Source organism: Salvelinus alpinus, chromosome 1 (assembly GCF_045679555.1).
Source record: "Salvelinus alpinus chromosome 1, SLU_Salpinus.1, whole genome shotgun sequence".
In the NCBI taxonomy this organism is placed as follows: domain Eukaryota; kingdom Metazoa; phylum Chordata; class Actinopteri; order Salmoniformes; family Salmonidae; genus Salvelinus; species Salvelinus alpinus.
The window spans coordinates 54,132,315-54,152,874 of NC_092086.1; the positions used below are offsets into that span (position 1 = coordinate 54,132,315).

The window sequence follows — 20,560 nt, forward strand, 5'->3', positions numbered from 1 at the left end:
AGCCTCACAGCTCAGTGACTATGAAGGTAAAACATATAGGCTACACAAACAAAACAGCTACACTGAAATAGCTTTCTCCAACCCTTTATAGAGCAGTTATACATGACATATATTGTAATAGAGATGCCTTACATTAAATTATTTTTATTTTTGTATTTTGAAACACATTTATGACACTATCAGATAGTAAGTTATATTAGCTGCCAATTGTCATGTGATACCATTTGAGTGAGCCTCTATATAGCTTATTATGGTCACCACACCCAAGCCCCTTCCCTCTGTTCATCACAAGCATGTAGCTAACATCTGTAGCTAATCTCCTTGACTTCCTGGTCGGTCATAGAGGGCCAAGCTTGGCATGTGTAACAGGGATCGGTCAGTCAGTGTGAGAAGTGAATGGGTGTAACATTATAGCCGTGGTCCCACTCCTGGTCCTGCAAACTAAAGAGAGACATGTAGAACACACAGATCCTCGCTGTCTTAAGGTCATTACAACACCGATGACCCCTGACTTGTGCCGTATGCTTGGAACTTGGAGAGGAATAGTCCGGCAGACACTTCCAGCCAGAGGCCCTATTCCACCCCCCCCCCCCCCCCCCCCCGCTCTCCTAAAGGAAGGGTCTGGTTAGAGAGAGAGAGACCAAAAGAGAGAGTGTGTGTTTGTGTGTGTGTGTATGTGCACTCGTGCGTGTGTCTGGGGAAGAGGGGAGGGATTATGCTTGGTTATTGGAGGGCAACTGCTCCAAACCCAACGGGTTCTGATTACAGTACTGCTGCTGCAGTCATATCCCTGCTGGGTGAGATGTCCTGAAGGCACGGCTTAATGTTTTTCGTGTGAAGTGAACACAAAAAAAGTTCAGCACCTGTAACACAGCACTCTGTTTTGTCTTGGAAACGTAATGCTGCATTGATAGCGTTGGCAGGAAACAAAGAACATGTTTTACCACTGTTTAATTACAAATCCTGTTTTCTCTTGAGTGTAATTATACATTCATCATTGAACAAAGAAGTTGTTTAGCTATTTACCATACTGTATTCAGGTCTTACCGACAGTAGCATGAGGGAATTTTACAACATTTAGTGTATGATATCCTGTATACTGTAAGTATTTTACATCACAGATAAAGCTACGGTATGGCTGTGAGAACTATCTAATCGATATCTTTGAGGCACGATAATAAGGTGAGAGAGTATTTATGGACTGGGAATTATTAAGTCCTAACCAATATAGAAGGTTTAAATAGATATCTGACTGCTGGTTTAAGCACCGCCCACAAGAAATAGAAAGATGAACAAAATCTAAATCTCAGAATTCAGAAATGCTCAAGATATTGCATATACTCTTGTACTCCAGGGGAAAAATGTCACATCTGGAAATTGTTATTGATCATAACTGGGAACAAAGGTGTCGTGACTGGTAAAAGTGAGATACTTTGAAAGCTACTCATGTTTGGCCGGAAAGTTGTGGCTTGTATAGTTGTCCAGCAGATGGCATATACAGCATGCTTGTGAACAAATACATCATAAAGATCAAATATTTTTTTGTGATACAATACAACTGGCAGAGCACCCAAACACATCTTTCTTTTTTTATTCGAAATGTATTAGAATTGTTAGAAAGTAAAATTGTACAGCATAATATGTACTGCGGTGTATTTGCATGTATAGTCTATCATTACATGAATGAAACGCTCTTCATATCCATCATACAAAGTAATACAATCGCCAAAATCCTCCACAGTTGAGTAGTGAACACACAATGTTTACAGGCCACGCTGACATCACGCATTCAGCCTCAGTAAAAAATGCAATATAACCGGCCTTCTCCATCACTTTCACACAGGATTAGTTTTTGTAAACAGTGGTGCATGACATCTATGTTATTTACATTTCACAATTCCAAGAACATGATTTACAGGCAAACCAGTCTCCCTTTGGATGGAACTGCTGTTGTAGGTATAGCACTTACAAATAGGCACACTTGGTTTTAACAAACATGGAAGCTCTTGTACAAAAATATGCAGTCGCTAGCTTAGTATTTGTCCTTAATTCAAATGAAGTAAAAACTGGTTAGAATGATTGAATCCCTGAAATAAATAGAACATGTACTTATGTTATCTAAGTTGTCCTCCACGCATTGTTTCAAGGTGGTTCCATGCATGTGTAATTAATCCACGCGTTTCTCATACAAGTTTCCAAAGTAATCGCAGTGTGCTTGATTGTGCTTATCGGAGTGTATTAGTATCAATTGTAAAATGTGCCTCTCCAGACAGAGATTGTGTAAGATACTGTACACACTTTTAGGTGAGATTGATATTTAAGTATAATTAAAAAGAAGTTAAGATCACACTCTTTTTAATGAATAAACTGCGTTCCTGACAAGGCTTCATTCTCCAGTACAAACAACGTTTCAACGTGCTTTCCTACTGTATTCCCATGATTAAGACATTTCTGTGTTAAGACTTGTATGGTCATTTCAGCTGAAGCTTTTAACCAAAGTGACTCAGTTAACACATATAGTGAGTGCCCCTTGTGAAAATCAAAAACAACAACTCTGGTGTTACAAGCCCCATGTTCCAATAAACGGACCAGTACATTTTCAGCATGTGCACCTATTGTGGAAATATGTCGTTATTAATTTCTATTTTATCATACAGCTTAATAGCACAAATAATTGCAGATTAAAAACCGAACACTGTTAGTAGTACTTGTGTTACTACAGTAGGTTACTTGTGTTACTACAATGAGAAAAAGGAAAGTTCCTTTCCTTAAAAATAAACTCAAAGGAAAATATACAGAAAATTAAGAAATTTGACAATAAAAGAGAACTGACCTGACCAAATTAATTGTTATTCAGCAGAATTAGTCAACTTCTACGGGATAGGTGTGTGTGTGTGTGTGTGTTGATTGAGCTAATGTAGGCTAATGTGATTAGCATGAGGTTGTAAGTAACAAAGACATTTCCAAAATCTAAATTGCGCCTGGGCTAGAAAAATACATCATGGCCTTTCTCTTGCATTTCAAAGATGATGGTACAAAAAAAAAATCTTTTTTTTGTATTATCTTTTACCAGATCTAATGTGTCATATTCTCCTACACTACATTCACATTCCCACAAACTTCAAAGTGTTTCCTTTCAAATGGTATCAAGAATATGCATATCCTTGCTTCAGGTCCTGCGCTACAGGCAGTTAGATTTGGGTATGTCATTTTAGGCGAAAATTGAGAAAAGGGGTTCGATCCTTATTGCAAATGCAAATCACTTCTCAATCTGTTTTCTAAACCTGTTTTTTTATTAAAGTGTTTTCTCATTTTCAGATGTTAAAGGCACAGGTCATATTTATTATTAAATATATTTCGGGTAAAAAAATTATAAAATACTTTGTATATACTCTAAATCCCAGTGTTAGTATTTGCTTTAATACCTTAAAATGATCACACAAAAGTGTTGGCCAAACACGTCAAACCAAACTCCAGACAAATAATAACTTCAAAATACTAATAATAAGTATTCAATAAAAAATATATTTTACATTTTTATTTGACGTTATTTTACTGGTATTTGGAAAATTATAGGGAAGTCATAAAAGTGTATTCATAAAAGTTTTAGTGAGTACTAAGTCAGTAACAGATATAACGTTAGCTAGCTACAATCATTAGCTAGCTAATTTAACTATTAACTGTAGCTAGCTAGTTACTTCGGGGATTCAATCTAGCAGCTAGTCAGCTCGGGGATTCAATCTAGCAACCTTTCAGTTACTGGCTCAATGCTCTAACCACTAGGCTACCTGCCAACCCAACGAACAGCTGAATAAAAATGGTATAAAAAATATGAAAAGGAACATATTTATTAAATTACTTTCAGGGTACTGAAAGGTATGTTTTTGTGTTAAGAGCAAAACCATAGGAGTCAGGTTCCTACTCACTTGTGAGATGGAGTTTAATTTGCTTATTATTATCTTATACATTGCTACCTATCTCTTAGGTTATTTAATTCTCAGTTGATCTCAACTATATATTACAAGGGGTATGCTACCACAATTGGGCTTGCATCCATAAAAGGGCCCAAACTTCAAACTCAGGCTTTGGTGATTGTCTTGCCAACAATAGCTATGATTTCTCAGTCAATACATTCCAGGTTATCATCAACATCAATTTACATTGACTGCTATATTCGTTATATCATCATCTCTATGCAATCTCTTGGATTCAGTGGGGTGGGCTCGACGTGTCCCTCAAAGACTTAGTTAGCGAGAAACTCAGACTCTGACCCAAGCAAACATACCAAAGTTGGACTTTGGAGATGAAGAAGCGGTCTCATCGTCAAAGGCAGAAGACCATGACGATGCGGTGTTTATCCATTGGCTGCACTAGCTATTCAAACATGGAACTCTTTCAGCTGTGAGTTATGGGTTGAGGCCGGGATGACAAAGGGGGCAGAGTGCGAGATGATCTCGTTCTGAAGCTCCACAGGCGGCGGCGTTTCAGTCGTCTCCACAGGCGGTTGTGTCTCTGTCAGTTCTTTTCTCTCCCGATTTACATAAGAATCCATATCTACAACGGTTTCATCCACTCCGAGTGATTGTTGGCTTCCGTACAGTTTGCTCATCCTGATGGCAATCATTCCCTCCTGGTCTGGCAGCGCTTCGTCCTCCTTGGTTAACTCTTTCTTCTCGTGGTACTTGTAGGAAGCGAGTTTCATCGAACTTCTCCGGAGATGCTTACGACAGGCTCTCTGAATAACAACAGCTGCTACCTCCTCCTGCTTTCGCCTCAGGGTGGTGGTGATTGGCTTGTATGACACTTTAAAGGGGTTGTTGGCCATGAACTTCTCCTCCATGCTCTCCTTCATGGCATCCATCTCCCCTGATTCTCCCAGCACCTCTGTGGTCAGCACCAGCAGGATGTCCAGACAGTGGATCTTATCCCCAGGGACAATGGGAAGGTCCATGGTGATCAGCTTGATTGCGTTGGGTTTGGGGATCCTGAGCGGGTCTTTAAGCGTGTCACAGAACTCCGACAAAATGTCGTAGGCGATGAATTGTGACGCGTCAGGGTCGAACTTCTCCCAGGTCTCATAGAACATCTCAAAGTCTTCCTCACACAGCGGGTTGCCGCTCTCCTCTATGGCAACATTGAAGTTCTCAAGGATAATGGCAATGTACATGTTGACCACAAGAAAGAAACACACGATGATGTAGCTGCAGATAAAACAAATTCCCCAACCAAAGCTGCTGCAGTTGCCTCTTACATCTGTGCCTGGATTTTCCATGTCTGGGTCACCACAGTCCGGAGGTGCACTATTCAGCATGGGTGTGAGGATACTATCCCAACCGGCTGAGGTTGTGATCACGAACAGACAAATGATACTGTTGCCAAATGTTTCAAAATTGATCATATCGTCTATTCCGGCCTCCTTCTTGACATACGCAAAGTTGGACATTCCAAAAATGGAGAAGATAAACATGACGAGGAAGAGCAGGAGCCCAATGTTGAAGATAGCTGGAAGTGACATCCTCAGGGCAAACAACAGTGTCCGGATGCCTTTAGCTCCTCGGATAAGTCTCAGAACTCGACCAATCCTGGCCAGTCTTACGACACGGAAAAGGTTAGGTGAGACAAAATACTTCTCTATGAGGTCTGCCAGCAGTAAACCTGGAATGGAAAACATTTTTTTTTTTAGTTTTCATTCTTAATACTATGCTCTTCAATCATGTTTCATGTCAACAAAAATAAAGAATTCTGTAGCTGCATGACTAATGAATACAGTAATTTCTTCATATTCACCAAGGATGGAGAGAATGACGACGACAAAATCTAAAATATTCCATCCGACGGTAAAATAATATTGCCGCAGTCCGATCAACTTGAGGATACACTCTGCGATGAAGATGAAGATAAACACCAGGTTGATGAAGAAGAGGATTTTATCCTTCTCCTCGCTCTGGTCATCTGTGTCCACCATCATCGTTACCATGCTGAGGCAGATCAGCACAAAAATGAAGATCTCGAAGAATTGTTGGGTGATCAGGTCATAAATAATGCCTGCGAATTTGTTCTTCAGCCGCCAATCAATAGAGACCAAGAGAAGGATGGACGAAACAGAGTGAATTAGAGGTATGTTAGGCCAATGACATGCACATGAAAATAACAGTATGTCTCTATACTTTGGAGGGAAAGTTATCTTCATAAGGGAGGAACAGAAGCAGACAAGAGCAGATCGTGATAAAGCCTGGCCAATACCTTCTCATTGAGTGGTACCGTATATAACTTAAAATGTTCTTCTTAAACATTGGTGATGATACACTTGTATTTGAACTAAGAACACTGTCACTTAACTGATGTGTAAGGGCTGGTATAGCATCTACAGTAGATGGTATGGAATACACACTCTTTTGTCCTACATCTTTAAGCACTTTGCCAGTAACTCAAGCAGGTGCTTACCTTGGGTCTCGGAATGGGTTTCTGTAGCTTCTCGGAACCAAGCTTTTTCATGGCATTGTAGTACTTATTCTGTTCCTCTGTCATGAAAATATTTCTCCCTCCAAAGTATAGAGACATACAGTTATTTTCATGTGCATGTCATCTGAAATACTTGTCATTTATATGTGTATAGTATTGTTGTGATAATGTTTTAGAAAGGCTTGCATGCTGTGTTTGCTATTTCGTGATATTATGCTGTAGGAAGGCTACTTATCTTCTTTTTTTGTTGGTTGAAGTTGTCGATAATGACACCAATGAAGAGATTCAGGGTGGAGAAGGACCCAAAGATGACGAACATGACAAAGTAGATGTACATGTAAACATTATCCTCATACATGGGTTGCTCTCCCACCTTGTTGACAGAGAGGATAAAATCGGAAGAAATTAGGTTGTTTTCATACTCATTTCAAAGTGTATAATTATTATTACAGTATTAAGAAGGAATTGTCTTACCATACGTGAATCCACAGCGCCATACATTATATCCAGCCATCCTTTAAATGTTGCCTGAGAGAAAAAAAAAGAGAAACAAATATATTCTGTAAGAAACAGTAGGCTACATGTAACACAGGCCAACACCTGTATTACCACTTTAAACAACTTCAACTATACAACAGTGCTTCTACACCTGCATTGCTTGCTGTTTGGGGTTTTAGGCTAGGTTTCTGTACAGCACTTTGTGACATCAGCTGGTGTAAGAAGGGCTTTATAAATGCATTCGATTGAGTAGTAGGCCATATGATTAGTAAGCAACCTGTTTTGAAACTCACTACTTGCAGGAGGGAAAGGTAGCCTATGGCCACGTTGTCAAAGTTGATCTTTGAGTTCATCCAGCGCACGTCGCTATTATCCTCTATTAGTTGGATGCATTCGGTCTTGTTGTTCACAACTTCGGCAGAGAACAGCTCCTCAGACGTGGTGTTGAAGCAGTAGTAGTACTTCCCAGCAAACAGGTTGACTCCAATGATGCTGAAGATGAGCCAGAAGGTGACGCACACTAGAAGCACGTTGCCGATGGAAGGAATGGCCCCCACCAGAGCGTTCACCACCACCTGTGGAAAGGAAATCATGTGCCCAAATTTGAGAGAACCTGCCAATCAAATCCCTAGTAAAAGCAGAGTTTGTACAGTATGTTAAAAGGGATTCATGTTGAACTGCTGAGACTCATTGGAGTGAAATACTCTTTGCGTTGTTGATCAATTCTCGAAAATGTATCAACAAATGCATTTAATTTCTAAGGCCACAGATCTACATGTTTGAGACTAATCAAATACACCACCTCTCTTATTTCAGTTTTCTCGACTTGTAAAAGACTACTCACTCACCCTCATTCCCTCAAATCTGGACAGGGCGCGGAGGGGCCGCAAAGCCCGTAACTTTCGAAGAGATTTGATTGGCCCAAGTTCAGCGTAGCCCAGAAAGTTAGCCGTTAAACTAATCATAGACACCTAGGAGATTTGGGATGTGATGACAACATGTGAAGATTAGCTTTCTCAAAGGAACTGAAATATTGATCATTTATATTGATTAAACATTACTTATAAATGTTAAAAATATAAAATATAGCTCATTATGACGATGATGCACTACCCAGATGGGCTTGAGTTATTACTTTGACTTACATCCACAATGAGGAAGTCCAGCCAGCACCATGCGTTTGTGAAGTAGGCCTGGAATCCGTAAGCCACCCACTTCAAGAGCATCTCAATAATGAACACGTAGGTGAAGATTTGATCAGCATATTCCAGGATGACTTTTATGGTCCTGCGCTGTTCAATGTGTATGTCTTCAAAAGCCTGTGAAGAATTGAGCAAAATATCATGGACAGTTGTTTCAAAACACCGTATGTTGGTATTCGCATTGCACTGAAAGAAGGCATCACTCCATCTCACCAAAGCTCCACTACTCATCAGGATCATGAAGATGATAAAGGACTGAAAGTAGTTGTGCTCCACAATGAGGAAGCATGTCTTCCTGAAGTTCCACCAAGTTTTTCCTTTGCCCGTGGTGATGTCAAAATCAAGGCAAGGGCATCGTCCAATGCATTCTATCACGAGATTTGAGGAAGGAGAACATACGAGTAAGATTAGGCAAAACAACCCTCGCACCCCATCTACCAGTACTATCCACATTTGTCAAGCCAGGCATTTCAGAAGTACAATCAAGGCAGGTGAAAAAAATAAGGCTCATTCATGGAGACGAGAGGGGTGCTAATGAATTCATGTTCACTTAAAGTGTATTCTACCATTTGAACCATACAGGGAACCTCCACTTAAATAGGCAGTATAGTCATTGTCTTATCAGCCAGGGAAATGCGACATGACTCAATCAAAACTACACTAAGCAAGCGAGCCCTGCTCTCTCTCCCTCTCTCCTCCTGAACAACTAAGTAAAGCATTGGAGGCTGATGTAGGTTTACTACAGTATACTGAACACAAATAGAAATGCAACATATAACAATTTCAAAGATTTTACGGAGTTATATTTCTGGGATCTTTTATTTCAGCTCATGGAACATGGGGACCAACACTTGACATGTTGCATTTATTTTTTTGTTCAGTGGATATCGACTCCCATGGTAGCATCAAGCCTGTAAGAGGGGGATCCTCTTACTCTCAGTCCAGCAGTTCTCAGGGCTAGTGGGGTTTGCCTCTTCTTTCTCCACTTCAGGGGGATTGTCCGCTGTCCTGCAGATCAAAGAGGCATTGTCCTGTGCAATAGATTTCCTTAGCTGTAGTGAGAGAGACATATGTATTAGATCATCTGGGATATCCCATTTGTAGCTAATTGTATAGCTAAAAAACACACACACACAAAAAAAAAGTGAACTATCCCTTTAATTAAATTGTATCTTGAACTCAGAGTTTAATCTGGGTTGGATTGAGAGACATGAAATGTCATAACATCAATTTACTATGACCTTTATTTAGTCACTGTTTTGAGCAGATATTCCGTGGGACACAGCACAAAATTATATAGGTTAATAAGAGGAGGAATGATTTAAGTTACCTATGTGCCTATAACTCTTTGCCCAGTCACAGATTCATATGGTATCTCATTCACATACAGTGCCGCTTGTCACATTATATTAATGAGTAAACAAAAGGGAAAGAAGTAGGACATAGCAACTGTCGCCCTACAGTCTCTTTAAAGTTTGTAAACATGTCAGCTCCAAAAAATTATTTAACCCCTGCACAGAAGAACGTAAATATAAATTGTAATTCAATAATGTTATATGTTAACTGCGAGTTATTAGGAAAAAAAGACTGGCTTTGTTTATTTATACTGTCAATATGCACTGTCTGATAATTTGACAAGATGTTCTGTCTTATTCATATTTTGAAATAAGAGTCGCCTCTTCACTGTTGACGTTGAAACTGGTGTTTTGCAAGGTACTATTTAATGAAGCTGCCAGTTGAGGACTTGTGAGGCGTCTATTTCTCAAACTAGACACTCTAGTGTACTTGTCTTCTTGCTCAGTCGTGCACCGGGGCCTCCCGCTCCTCTTTCTATTCTGGTTAGAGCCAGTTTGCTCTGTTTTGTGAAGGGAGTAGTACACAGAGTTGTACGAGATCTTCAGTTTCTTGGCCATTTCTTGCATGGAATAGCCTACATTTCTCAGAACAAGAATATATTGATGAGTTTCAGAAGAAAGGGCTTTGTTTCTAGCCATTTTGAGTCTGTAATCGAACCCACAAATGCTGACGCTCCAGAAACTCACCTAGCCTAAAGAAGGCCAGTTCTATTGCTTCTTTAATCAGCACAACAGTTTTCAGCTGCGCTAACATAATTGCTAAATGGAATAGGGGCCAGGTGTGCGTAATGAAAGTTCCCGGAGGGATCCGTGACATGAGGTAGTCACCTGGAATGCATATCGATTAGCAGGTGTGCTTTGTTTAAAGTTTTTAAAGCGATTAGTAATTGATTAAGTGTGCCCTTGGTTTACCAGTGTCCAGTCGATTATTGTTACAATGCCCTACTGTTACATTGATGCTGCATACCTGCGACACACAGCTACCTGCATACTCACACACACACTCCTAAAGGAAACACTTCAGGCCACTCGTACTCCTACTGTGTCGGGGTACCCATCAAAATCTTTGAAAGCTAAATATATATACTGTATATACAGTACCAGTCAAAAGTTTGAACACACCTACTTATAAGGTTACTTATACTTTTAAGGGTTTTTCTTTATTTTTACTATTTTCTACATTGCAGAATAATAGGGAAAACATCAAAATTATGAAATAACACACATGGAATCATGTAGTGACCAAAAAAGTGTGAAAAGTTTCTTCAAAGTAGCCACCCTTGACAGCTTTGCACACTCTTGGCATTCTCTCAACCAGCTTCATGAGGTGTCACGTTGGTATGAATGATTCGGGAGACAGGCGCGGGTATTTTAACCTACTGCAGCATCAATGTAACAGTATAGCTTCCATCCCTCTCCTCGCCCTGAACCAGGGACCCTTCACACACATCGACAACAGCCACCCTCGAAGCATCGTTACCCATCGCTCCACAAAAGCCGCAGCCCTTGCAGAGCAAGGGGAGCAACTACTTCAAGGTCTCAGAGCGAGTGACGTCACCGATTGAAACGCAACCTGCTAACTAGTTAGCCATTTCACATCGGTTACACCTACACCGACCAAAGCCTGAGGACAATTGTGCACTGCCCTATGGGACTCCCAATCACAGCCAGATGTGATACAGCCTGGATTTGAACCAGGGACTCTAGTGACACCTCTTGCCCTGAGATGCAGTGCCTTAGACTGCTGCACCACTCGGGAGCCCCGACTAAAGTCTGCAAAAACAATACAGTGAATACTATAGTATTTACTGTAGTATATACAGTTATCTGTAGTATAATTAATATAGTTAAAGAAAACTGTAGTGCATAGTAATTAATGTAGTGTTTTTGCAGATTGTAGTATACTGTAGTATTTACTGTAGTGTTTTAGTTGTACTATCTTTGACATAGAATTGAAGGCTTTCTCCTTGAGGAAACCTACTGGAGAAATACTAAAAGTGCAAATTTTCCATAACCTGTAGGTAGGTCGGTAGGACTGGGGTCTGAACGGATAGTTCAGAGCTTCTCCTCTTTTCTAGAGGAGGGAACACAATATATGATCTATACTTGGCATGTAGGTTTCTCACTTGGCACAAATTGGGATATGTAAATGAAACACTGTAGTATTTACAATAGTTTAAAAAATATGTTTTTTTTTTGCGAACTATAGTGTTTTTGTGGACATTACTGTAGTATTTACTATAGTGCTTTTTGGTGGATAATATTGTAGTATTTACTATAGTATTCTACAGTATGGTAAAACATTCTATAGTAAGTACTACACATGATCAAGGGATACTACAGTGTGTATAGTATTCCAGTGTGAATACTATACAGTGTGTATAGTATTCCACAGTATAATACATATTACTACAGAATTCTATACTAAGTACTGTAGTATTGTGTAGTAAATTGTAGGATTTTTTCATGTGGGTAGTCTACCCTGCATGTCAGCAGCAGACAGAATTATTTTGATTGCCACAGCGGAATTAAAATACTGTAGTTTGCTTAAGTTATTTGGCCATGACTATAAGAAACCCCATAAAATGTACCAAAAGAAAATGTTCTTTATCTTATCAGTATTACAATAACACTGATACTGAATAGAATAATACTAGTACTAATAATATTGCAAATGATAACAATATATGAAGTGTATGTGCTTGTATATCGGTTATTTCTCTTGTCAGTATGAAGCCTTAGTCTTGATTACTCTATATTGTTTGTAATGAATGCTCAAAATATAACCCGCTGGGCATGGACGTCAATTCAGAATCTATTCCACGTTGGTTCAACGTCATTTCATTGAACTGACATGGAAACTATGACGATTCAACCAGTGTGTGCCCAGTGGGGACAGATGTCTGTGTCATGTTCTACTCATTAATAATGCAAAGGTCTTACCTCAGTATCCTCTTTAGCATCCTCATTTGCGCCTTCTCCTTTCTCTTCAGAGCCGTCATCCTCATCATCATCAGACTCCATTTTGGCAAAAGGTACATCCAGGGTCAAATTCGCATTTGTAAGAAATCCACTTGGATTAACATCGTCCAGCATTTTGAGCTCCAAATCAGCCTTTGGGTTGTCACTGGAATAAACATTTTTCAAAGCCAACCTGTCCTTTGGGAAGCCGTCCAAATCCCCATCACTACCCCCATTACCGTCAGCCCGTTCTCCATCCTCCTTAGGCTGGTTGCCTATGATAATGCAGAACTGTTTTATGACGTATGCCTTGGCCCAGTCGATGCCCCTGGTGATCCTGCTGGTGGCGATCTGCAGGTTGTTCATCTCCCCGTCCTCCTCTGGAGCCGCCAGGTTGTAATGGCTGAACGAGCTCAGCAGAAAGGTCAAGAAGAGGTTCAACACCTGGATGGATAGTTAGAACAACTGGATTTTTAGCACATAGTATTTGTTATTATTGTCCCCGATGTTCTTGAACCAGGGAAGTGAAATTATTATTTTGTCAATTTCTTCTGGTTAATATTGTCAAAAGTTTTCTAACAGTTAGACAGTAAGCGTGTAACTTTACCTCTCAATAGTATCTAACAGTGGTATTGGATTTGTGTGACCTCAAACGCCTGCTACATCATCAGTAGACTTAAGGCTGCCCCCTCCATGATCCCTGTAAGCCCTCTGCTATTTTCTCTATGCCACCTGCCCCAGTGGATCCCCAAACACCCCAAGGTCAGAACTGCTGGCCCATATCATGGAACTAATAATAGCCTCTCCATTGAGTGAATGGTGTGTGTCCTATTCGATGCCACTACTAGTCAATGGGATTCTCCCGGGAGTTCAGACAGAAAGCCATACTTGTCTTTGGCACATTGTTTGTTGTCAGGTTTTTGGTAAACTGGCATAGCTATTTCCTCTCTTCATCCCATGAATAACCAAAGAGGAAACACAACCAGTTTTGTTTACAGTGAAGGACCGCCTGGTATCCATCAAAAGAATGTGGATCTGGCATAATCTACTCATTATCTAACAGCAACATAAGAGCTGCATCGGTGGTATGTGCACTGTATGCATGGAGCGCTCCACCGAACACGCTCCCTGATCTTCCATGTTACGTGTATTACACCTTTGGAGTAATCCATTAACTAACTAAACACCAAAATACTTCAATGACCACCATCCAGTGCCCACATCCCATGGTTCAATGCATCACTCACCACTAGTTTACAGATGACCATGGCCATCATGATGAAGACGAGACTAACGCCCTGTCCGGCCACCTCCATGCAATCCCACATGGTCTCGATCCACTCTCCGCACAGCACCCGGAAGATGATGAGAAAAGAGTGGAAGAAGTCATGCATGTGCCAGCGGGGCAGCATGCAGTCCAAGGAGATCTTGCAGACACACTCTTTGTAGCTCTTGCCGAAGAGCTGCATGCCCCCCACGGCAAACATGAAGACGATGATGGCCAGGACCAGAGTGATGTTAACCAGGGTGCCCACTGAATTACCGATGATCTTGATTGTCATGTTGAGTGTGGGCCAGGATTTGGTCAGCTTGAAAACACGCATCTGCCCCCAAAACAACCAGAGACATTATTAGGTTACATAGGGCTGGTTTCCCAGCTTTAAAAAATGTAAACAAAACTTGATTTTCCATTGAGCTGTGTCCTGGACACTGGCCCAATAAATAGGTTTGCAGAGTTAGTATCACTTTACTTGTGCCTAATGTGATGTTAATCTTGCACAGGGTTGCAAAGGGAGGGTATATTACTCGTAACTTTGAAAGTTTACAAGTAAACTACCAATATTTATGTAACTTTCTAGTGAATTTTTAAAATATCTAATGAGATCTATTTGATCTAAAATCTAATCATCTTTTGGGGTACTTGAGATTATCACAGGTGTCCGGAATTGTATATGGCCCTCTGTGTGGCTTTATCACATGTCAAAAACTATTTAATGAACAAAAATATAAACGCATCATGTAGTGCTGGTCCCATGTTTCATGAGGTTAAATAAGATTCCAGAAATGTTCCATACGCACAAAAAGCTTATTTCGCTCAGATTTTGTGCCCAAACCGGTTTACATCCCTTTTAGAAAGCATTACTCCTTTGCCAAGATAATCCATCCACCTGGCAGGTGTGGCATATCAAGAAGCTGATTAAACAGCATGATAATTACACAGGTGCACCTTGTGCTGGGGAAAATAAAAGGCCACTCTAAAATGTGCAGTTTTGTCACACAACGCCACAGATGTCTCAAGTTTTCACAGAGCATGCAATTGGCATATTGACTGCAGGAATGTCCACCAGAGCTGTTGCCAGAGAATTTAATGTTCATTTCTCTACCATAAACCACCTCCGATGTCATTTTAGAGAATTTGGCAGTATGTCCAACCAGCCTCACAACCACAGACCATGTGTAACCACGCAAGCCCAGGACCTCCACATGCTGCTTCTTCACCTGCGAGATGGTCTGAGGCCACCCGAAGAGCTGATGAAACTGAGGAGGAATTTCTGTCTGTAATAAAGCCCTTTTGGGCCTCATTTATTTATTTCAATGGACTGATTTCCTTATATGAACTGTCACTCAGTAAAATCGTTGAAATTGTTGCATGTTGCATTTATATATTTTTGGTATTTATAAAATAATCAAATAAAATAATTTTATTATAAAAAATGGAATGACAAAGCTGCAAAACATTATCCTAAATATAAACCATCAACTTAGTGAATACAACTGATGTTTAATATGAGGGTTTCACAGCATGACATACAGTTGAAGTCGGAAATTTACATACACCTTAGCCAAATACATTTAAACTCAGTTTTTCACAATTCCTGACATTTAATCAGAGTAAAAATTCCCTGTCTTAGGTCAGTATTTTAAGAATGTGAAATGTCAGAATAATAGTAGAGAGAATGATTTATTTAAGCTTTTATTTCTTTCATCACATTCTCAGTGGGTCAGACGTTTACATACACTCAATTACTATTTGGTAGCATTGCCTTTCAATTGTTTAACTTGGGTCAAACGTTTCAGGTAGCCTTCCACAAGCTTCCCACAATAAGTTGGGTGAATTTTGGCCCATTGCTCCTGACAGAGCTGGTGTAACTGAGTCAGGTTTGTAGGCCTCCTTGCTCGCACACGCTTTTTCAGTTCTGACCACAAATTTTCTATATGATTGAGGTCAGGGCTTTGTGATGGCCACTCCAATACTTTGACTTTGTTGTCCTTAAGCCATTTTGCCACAACTTTGGAAGTATGCTTGGGGTCATTGTCCATTTGGAAGACCCATTTGCGACCAAGCTTTAACTTCCTGACTGATGTCTTGAGATGTTGCTTCAATATATCCACATAATTTTCCTGCCTCATGATGCCATCTATTTTGTGACGTGCACCAGTCCCTCCTGCAGCAAAGCACCACCACAACATGATGCTGCCACCCCCGTGCTTCACAGTTGGGATGGTGTTCTTCGGCTTGCAAGCCTCCCCCTTTTCCCTCCAAACATAATGATGGTCCTTATGGCCAAACAGTTCTATTTTTGTTTCATCAGACCAGAGGACATTTCTCCAAAACGTACGATCTTTGTCCCCATGTGCAGTTGCAAACCATAGTCTGGCTTTTTTATGGAGGTTTTGGAGCAGGGGCTTCTTCCTTGCTGAGCGGCCTTTCAGGTTATGTCGATTAAAGGACTCGTTTTACTGTGGATATAGATACTTTTGTACCTGTTTCCTCGAGCATCTTCACAGGGTCCTTTGCTGTTGTTCTGGGATTGATTTGCACTTTTCGCACCGAAGTACGTTCATCTCTAGGAGCCAGAACGCGTCTCCTTCCTGAGCGGTATGATGGCTGTGTGGTCCCATGGTGTTTATACTTGAGTACTATTGTTTGTACAGATGAACGTGGTACCTTCAGGCATTTGGAGGTCTTGGTTGATTTCTTTTGATTTTCCCATGATGTCAAGCAAAGAGGCACTGAGTTTAAAGGTAGGCCTTGATAAAACATCCAAAGGTACACCTCCAATTGACTCAAATTATGTAAATTAGCCTATCAGAAGCTTCTAAAGCCATGACATCATTTTCTGGAATTTTTCAAGCTGTTTAAAGGCACAGTCAACATAGTGTATGTAAACTTCTGATCAACTGGAATTGTGATACAGTGAATTTTAAGTGAAATAATCTGTCTGTAAACAATTGTTGGACAAATTACTTGTGTCATGCACAAAGTAGATGTCCTAACCGACTTGCCAAAACTATAGTTTGCTAACAAGACATTTGTGGAGTGGTTGAAAAACAAGTTTTAATGACTCCAACCTAATTGTAAATACATTTCCGACTTCAACTGTTTGTTTAAAAAATATTTTCACACCTATTTATTTGACCATGTCAATACATAGTGTTTTACAATGTCTTTATCGTAAATGTTGTAGAGTTAAACTGATGGCAGTTGTGAAAAAAAGTCAATAGTTGGAAGAGTTGCAGAGTTGATAAAAAATAATGCCATTGTTGATTAGATGCTTCTTTCATTAGGCTATTTTCTATTAAACCATATAGTCTATCCACTAAAAACTCAAGGACAATATGGACACAGATATACAACATCAATAATATGAATACATAATATACAAGTTATTCAAGTATAAATGACCGAAGTTACCACAGATTGCCATAGATGACCTGCTAATTACGCAAATTACAGAAGATTCCGGTAACTTTGGTAAATTACCCAGTAGTTTTCAACCCTACTCTTGTAACTAGTTTATGAAAATGTATTGACCGATCATGATTGATTCTCACTGCACAGTTACACTGAGAGAGTTAGATCTAAATTGTGGGTGGAGGGACCCTCACCAGACGGAAGGAGCGAAGCACGTAAAGACCCTCGACGTCGGCCAGACACAGCTCCATCAGGCTGATTGTCACAATGATGCTGTCGAAGATGTTCCCCCCGACCTGGAAGTAGTAGTACGGATCCATGGCGATGAGCTTCAGCACCATCTCTGCTGTGAAGATTCCCGTGAAGACCTGTAAAAGAGATGAGAGGGGGTTGGCCTAGTGAATTATTTTGAAAACTGTGCCATGTGTAGATATGTCGATTCTCATGGTTTCTGCTTGCACTGTAAACCTGTGTTTTTAACATGATCATTTTGAGAGAGAGATTTCTAAGGTACCCCTATCATGGCAAGAGAAGAGGTAAAGTGGAAGAGCATCATTAAGGAAGGTAACTCACCAAGTTCCCCACACTCAGCACTTCTTCAAACTGTGGTGTCATGGGGTAGTGCTCCATGGCCAAGAACATGATGTTGAGTACAGTGCAGATGGTGATGAACAAGTCCATGAATGGGTCCATCACTATGAAGTACATCCACTTCTTGAAAGTCACCCAGGGCACACAGCAGTTCCATTTCAGGAAGACGTCTGAACACTTGTACCAGCAAGGCGGACAAGGCCTCAGTTCCTTCTCCAAATCTGTTGGAATGAGGGTAAAGGAGGAGGGTGTTAACATCAGAGTACATTTTGTGAGTTTTTGTTATTTTGTACATTTTGTTCATGATAAGGATTTTTTATGGGTTCATGATTTGTTTTCAACCTTTATTTATTGTTTGCAGCACCTAAAGTTTAAACGTGTAAGGCTGTGGGTTGTAGGTCTTATAGCTGAAGCAGCTGAAACAATGGGTCATCAGTGCATTCGATGGGAAACGTTGATGATGAAACTGCATAACTCATAAAAGGATATAAAAGAAGCCCTTGCTCTAACACAGTAGCCAATTAGAACACAGGTATGGGTGGATATCGCGATAACAGTCCTAAACATCACATTCCAGTCCCACACATGGATTCCTTAGGACATTTCATTTCTCGTATACAGATCCATTGCGATTTGTGACAGTTACCGTCCATGGCATCTTGGCTGTAGACACTGGGTGTCTTCTTCTGAAGGCCTGCTCCTTCCAGCTGGTCCTTACTCCCCTTGGGTACACTGGCCCTCTTCAACACAACAGCAGACAGTAGAACAAAGAGAAACAAGACAAACATCACCAGGCGCATAGCAACACACTTTAAAAAAAATTGTTTGTTTAACCCCCTTATTTTCTCCACAATTTCAATCTTGTCTCATCGCTGCAAACTCCCCAACGGGCTCGGGAGGCAAAGGTCAAGTCATGCGTCCTCTGAAACATGACCCGCCAAACCGCGCTTCTTAACACTCGACCGCTTAACCTGGAAGCCAGCCACACCAATATGTCAGAGGAAAGACTGTTTACTTGATGACTGAGATCAGCCTGCAGTCGCCCAGCTTGCCACAAGGAGTCACTAGAGCGCAATGAGCCAAGTAAAGCCCTCCTGGCCAAACCCTCCCCTAACCCAGACGACACTGGGCCGCCCTATAGGACACGGCCAGTTGTGATACAGCCCGGTATCGAACACGGGTCTGTAGTGATGCTTCTAGCACTGCAATGCAGTGCCTTAGACCGCTGTGCCACTCAGGAGGCCAGCAACCCACTTTTTCAGAGCCAAACCGAGCCTAACCAATCCAAGCTGTACTGAGTAGGTTATGTATTCATTGGTTATGCATTCATCATAGTTGCTGAAACTATCCTGAAAAGGAATAAACAATATGAATAAACAATATCCGAGCCAGCACAGTTTGTTTCAGGTCGGCACATTAGTGTGAAAAAGGTCATAAGATCAATCAATCAATCAATCAATTTTATTTTATATAGCCCTTCGTACATCAGCTAATATCTCGAAGTGCTGTACAGACACCCAGCCTAAAACCCCAAACAGCTAGTAATGCAGGTGTAGAAGCACGGTGGCTAGGAAAAACTCCCTAGAAAGGCCAAAACCTAGGAAGAAACCTAGAGAGGAACCAGGCTATGAGGGGTGGCCAGTCCTCTTCTGGCTGTGCCGGGTGGAGATTATAACAGAACTATGCCAAGATGTTCAAAAATGTTCATAAGTGACAAGCATGGTCAAATAATAATCATGAATAATTTTCAGTTGGCTTTTCATAGCCGATCATCAAGAGTTGAAAAACAACAGGTCTGGGACAGGTGGCGGTTCCATAACCGCAGGCAGAACAGCTGAAACTGGAATAGCAGCAAGGCCAGGCGGACTGGGGACAGCAAGGAGTCACCACGGGCGGCAGTCCCGACGCATGGTCCTAGGGCCCAGGTCCTCCGAGAGAAAGAAAGAGAGAAGGAGAAAATTAGAGAGAGCCAAGATTTTCAAAATTTCCATAAATGACAAGCATGGTCAAATAATAATCAGGAATAAATCTGTTGGCTTTTCATAGCCGATCATTAAGAGTTGAAAACAGCAGGTCTGGGACAGGTAGGGGTTCCATAACCGCAGGCAGAACAGTTGAAACTGGAATAGCAGCAAGGCCAGGCGGACTGGGGACAGCAAGGAGTCACCACGGCCGGTAGTCCCGACGTATGGTCCTAGGGCTCAGGTCCTCCGAGAGAAAGAAAGAGAGAAGGAGAAAATTAGAGAGAGCCAAGATTTTCAAAATGTTCATAAATGACAAGCATGGTCAAATAATAATCAGGAATAAATCTGTTGGCTTTTCATAGCCGATCATTAAGAGTTGAAAACAGCAGGTCTGGGACAGGTAGGGGTTCCATAACCGCAGGCAGAACAGTTGAAACTGGAATAGCAGCAAGGCCAGGCGGACTGGGGACAGCAAGGTGTCATCATGCCCGGTAGTCCTGACGTATGGTCCTAGGGCTCAGGTTCTCAGAGAGAAAGAGAGAACGAGAGAATTAGAGAGAGCATACTTAAATTCACACAGGACACTGGATAAGACAGGAGAAGTACTCCAGGTAACCAACTGACCCTAGCCCCCCGACACAAACTACTGCAGCATAAATACTGGAGGCTGAGACAGGAGCGGTCAGGAGACACTGTGGCCCCATCCGAAAGAAACCCCCGGACAGGGCCAAATAGGAAGGATATAACCCCACCCACTTTGCCAAAGCACAGCCCCCGCACCACTAGAGGGAAATCCTCAACCACCAACTTACAATCCTGAGACAAGGCCGA

The 20,560-nt window shown here is 41.1% G+C and overlaps 1 protein-coding gene and 1 non-coding gene across 4 annotated transcripts in view; both read right to left on the reverse strand.

Moving 5' to 3' along the window:
• Window positions 1–1,575: 1,575 nt before the first annotated feature.
• Window positions 1,576–20,560, reverse strand: part of LOC139580699 (sodium channel protein type 4 subunit alpha B-like) — a 46,978-nt gene continuing 27,993 nt past the window's right edge. For all 3 annotated transcript variants that reach the window (XM_071409629.1, XM_071409635.1, XM_071409642.1), the window contains 15 exons: window positions 18,412–18,505; window positions 17,748–17,986; window positions 17,369–17,542; window positions 13,726–14,082; window positions 12,461–12,922; window positions 9,097–9,214; window positions 8,376–8,530; window positions 8,106–8,279; window positions 7,809–7,931; window positions 7,254–7,535; window positions 6,937–6,990; window positions 6,698–6,835; window positions 6,445–6,549; window positions 5,788–6,058; window positions 1,576–5,655 (listed from right to left, as the gene is read on the reverse strand). In XM_071409629.1, coding sequence (XP_071265730.1) covers window positions 4,379–5,655; window positions 5,788–6,058; window positions 6,445–6,549; window positions 6,698–6,835; window positions 6,937–6,990; window positions 7,254–7,535; window positions 7,809–7,931; window positions 8,106–8,279; window positions 8,376–8,530; window positions 9,097–9,214; window positions 12,461–12,922; window positions 13,726–14,082; window positions 17,369–17,542; window positions 17,748–17,986; window positions 18,412–18,505 — 4,023 coding nt within the window. In that variant the 3' untranslated portion in view covers window positions 1,576–4,378. The remainder of the gene's footprint in view (window positions 5,656–5,787; window positions 6,059–6,444; window positions 6,550–6,697; window positions 6,836–6,936; window positions 6,991–7,253; window positions 7,536–7,808; window positions 7,932–8,105; window positions 8,280–8,375; window positions 8,531–9,096; window positions 9,215–12,460; window positions 12,923–13,725; window positions 14,083–17,368; window positions 17,543–17,747; window positions 17,987–18,411; window positions 18,506–20,560) is intronic.
• Window positions 11,472–11,526, reverse strand: LOC139540208 (U7 small nuclear RNA). The gene has a single exon (XR_011668123.1). It is a non-coding gene; the product is annotated as a U7 small nuclear RNA (small nuclear RNA).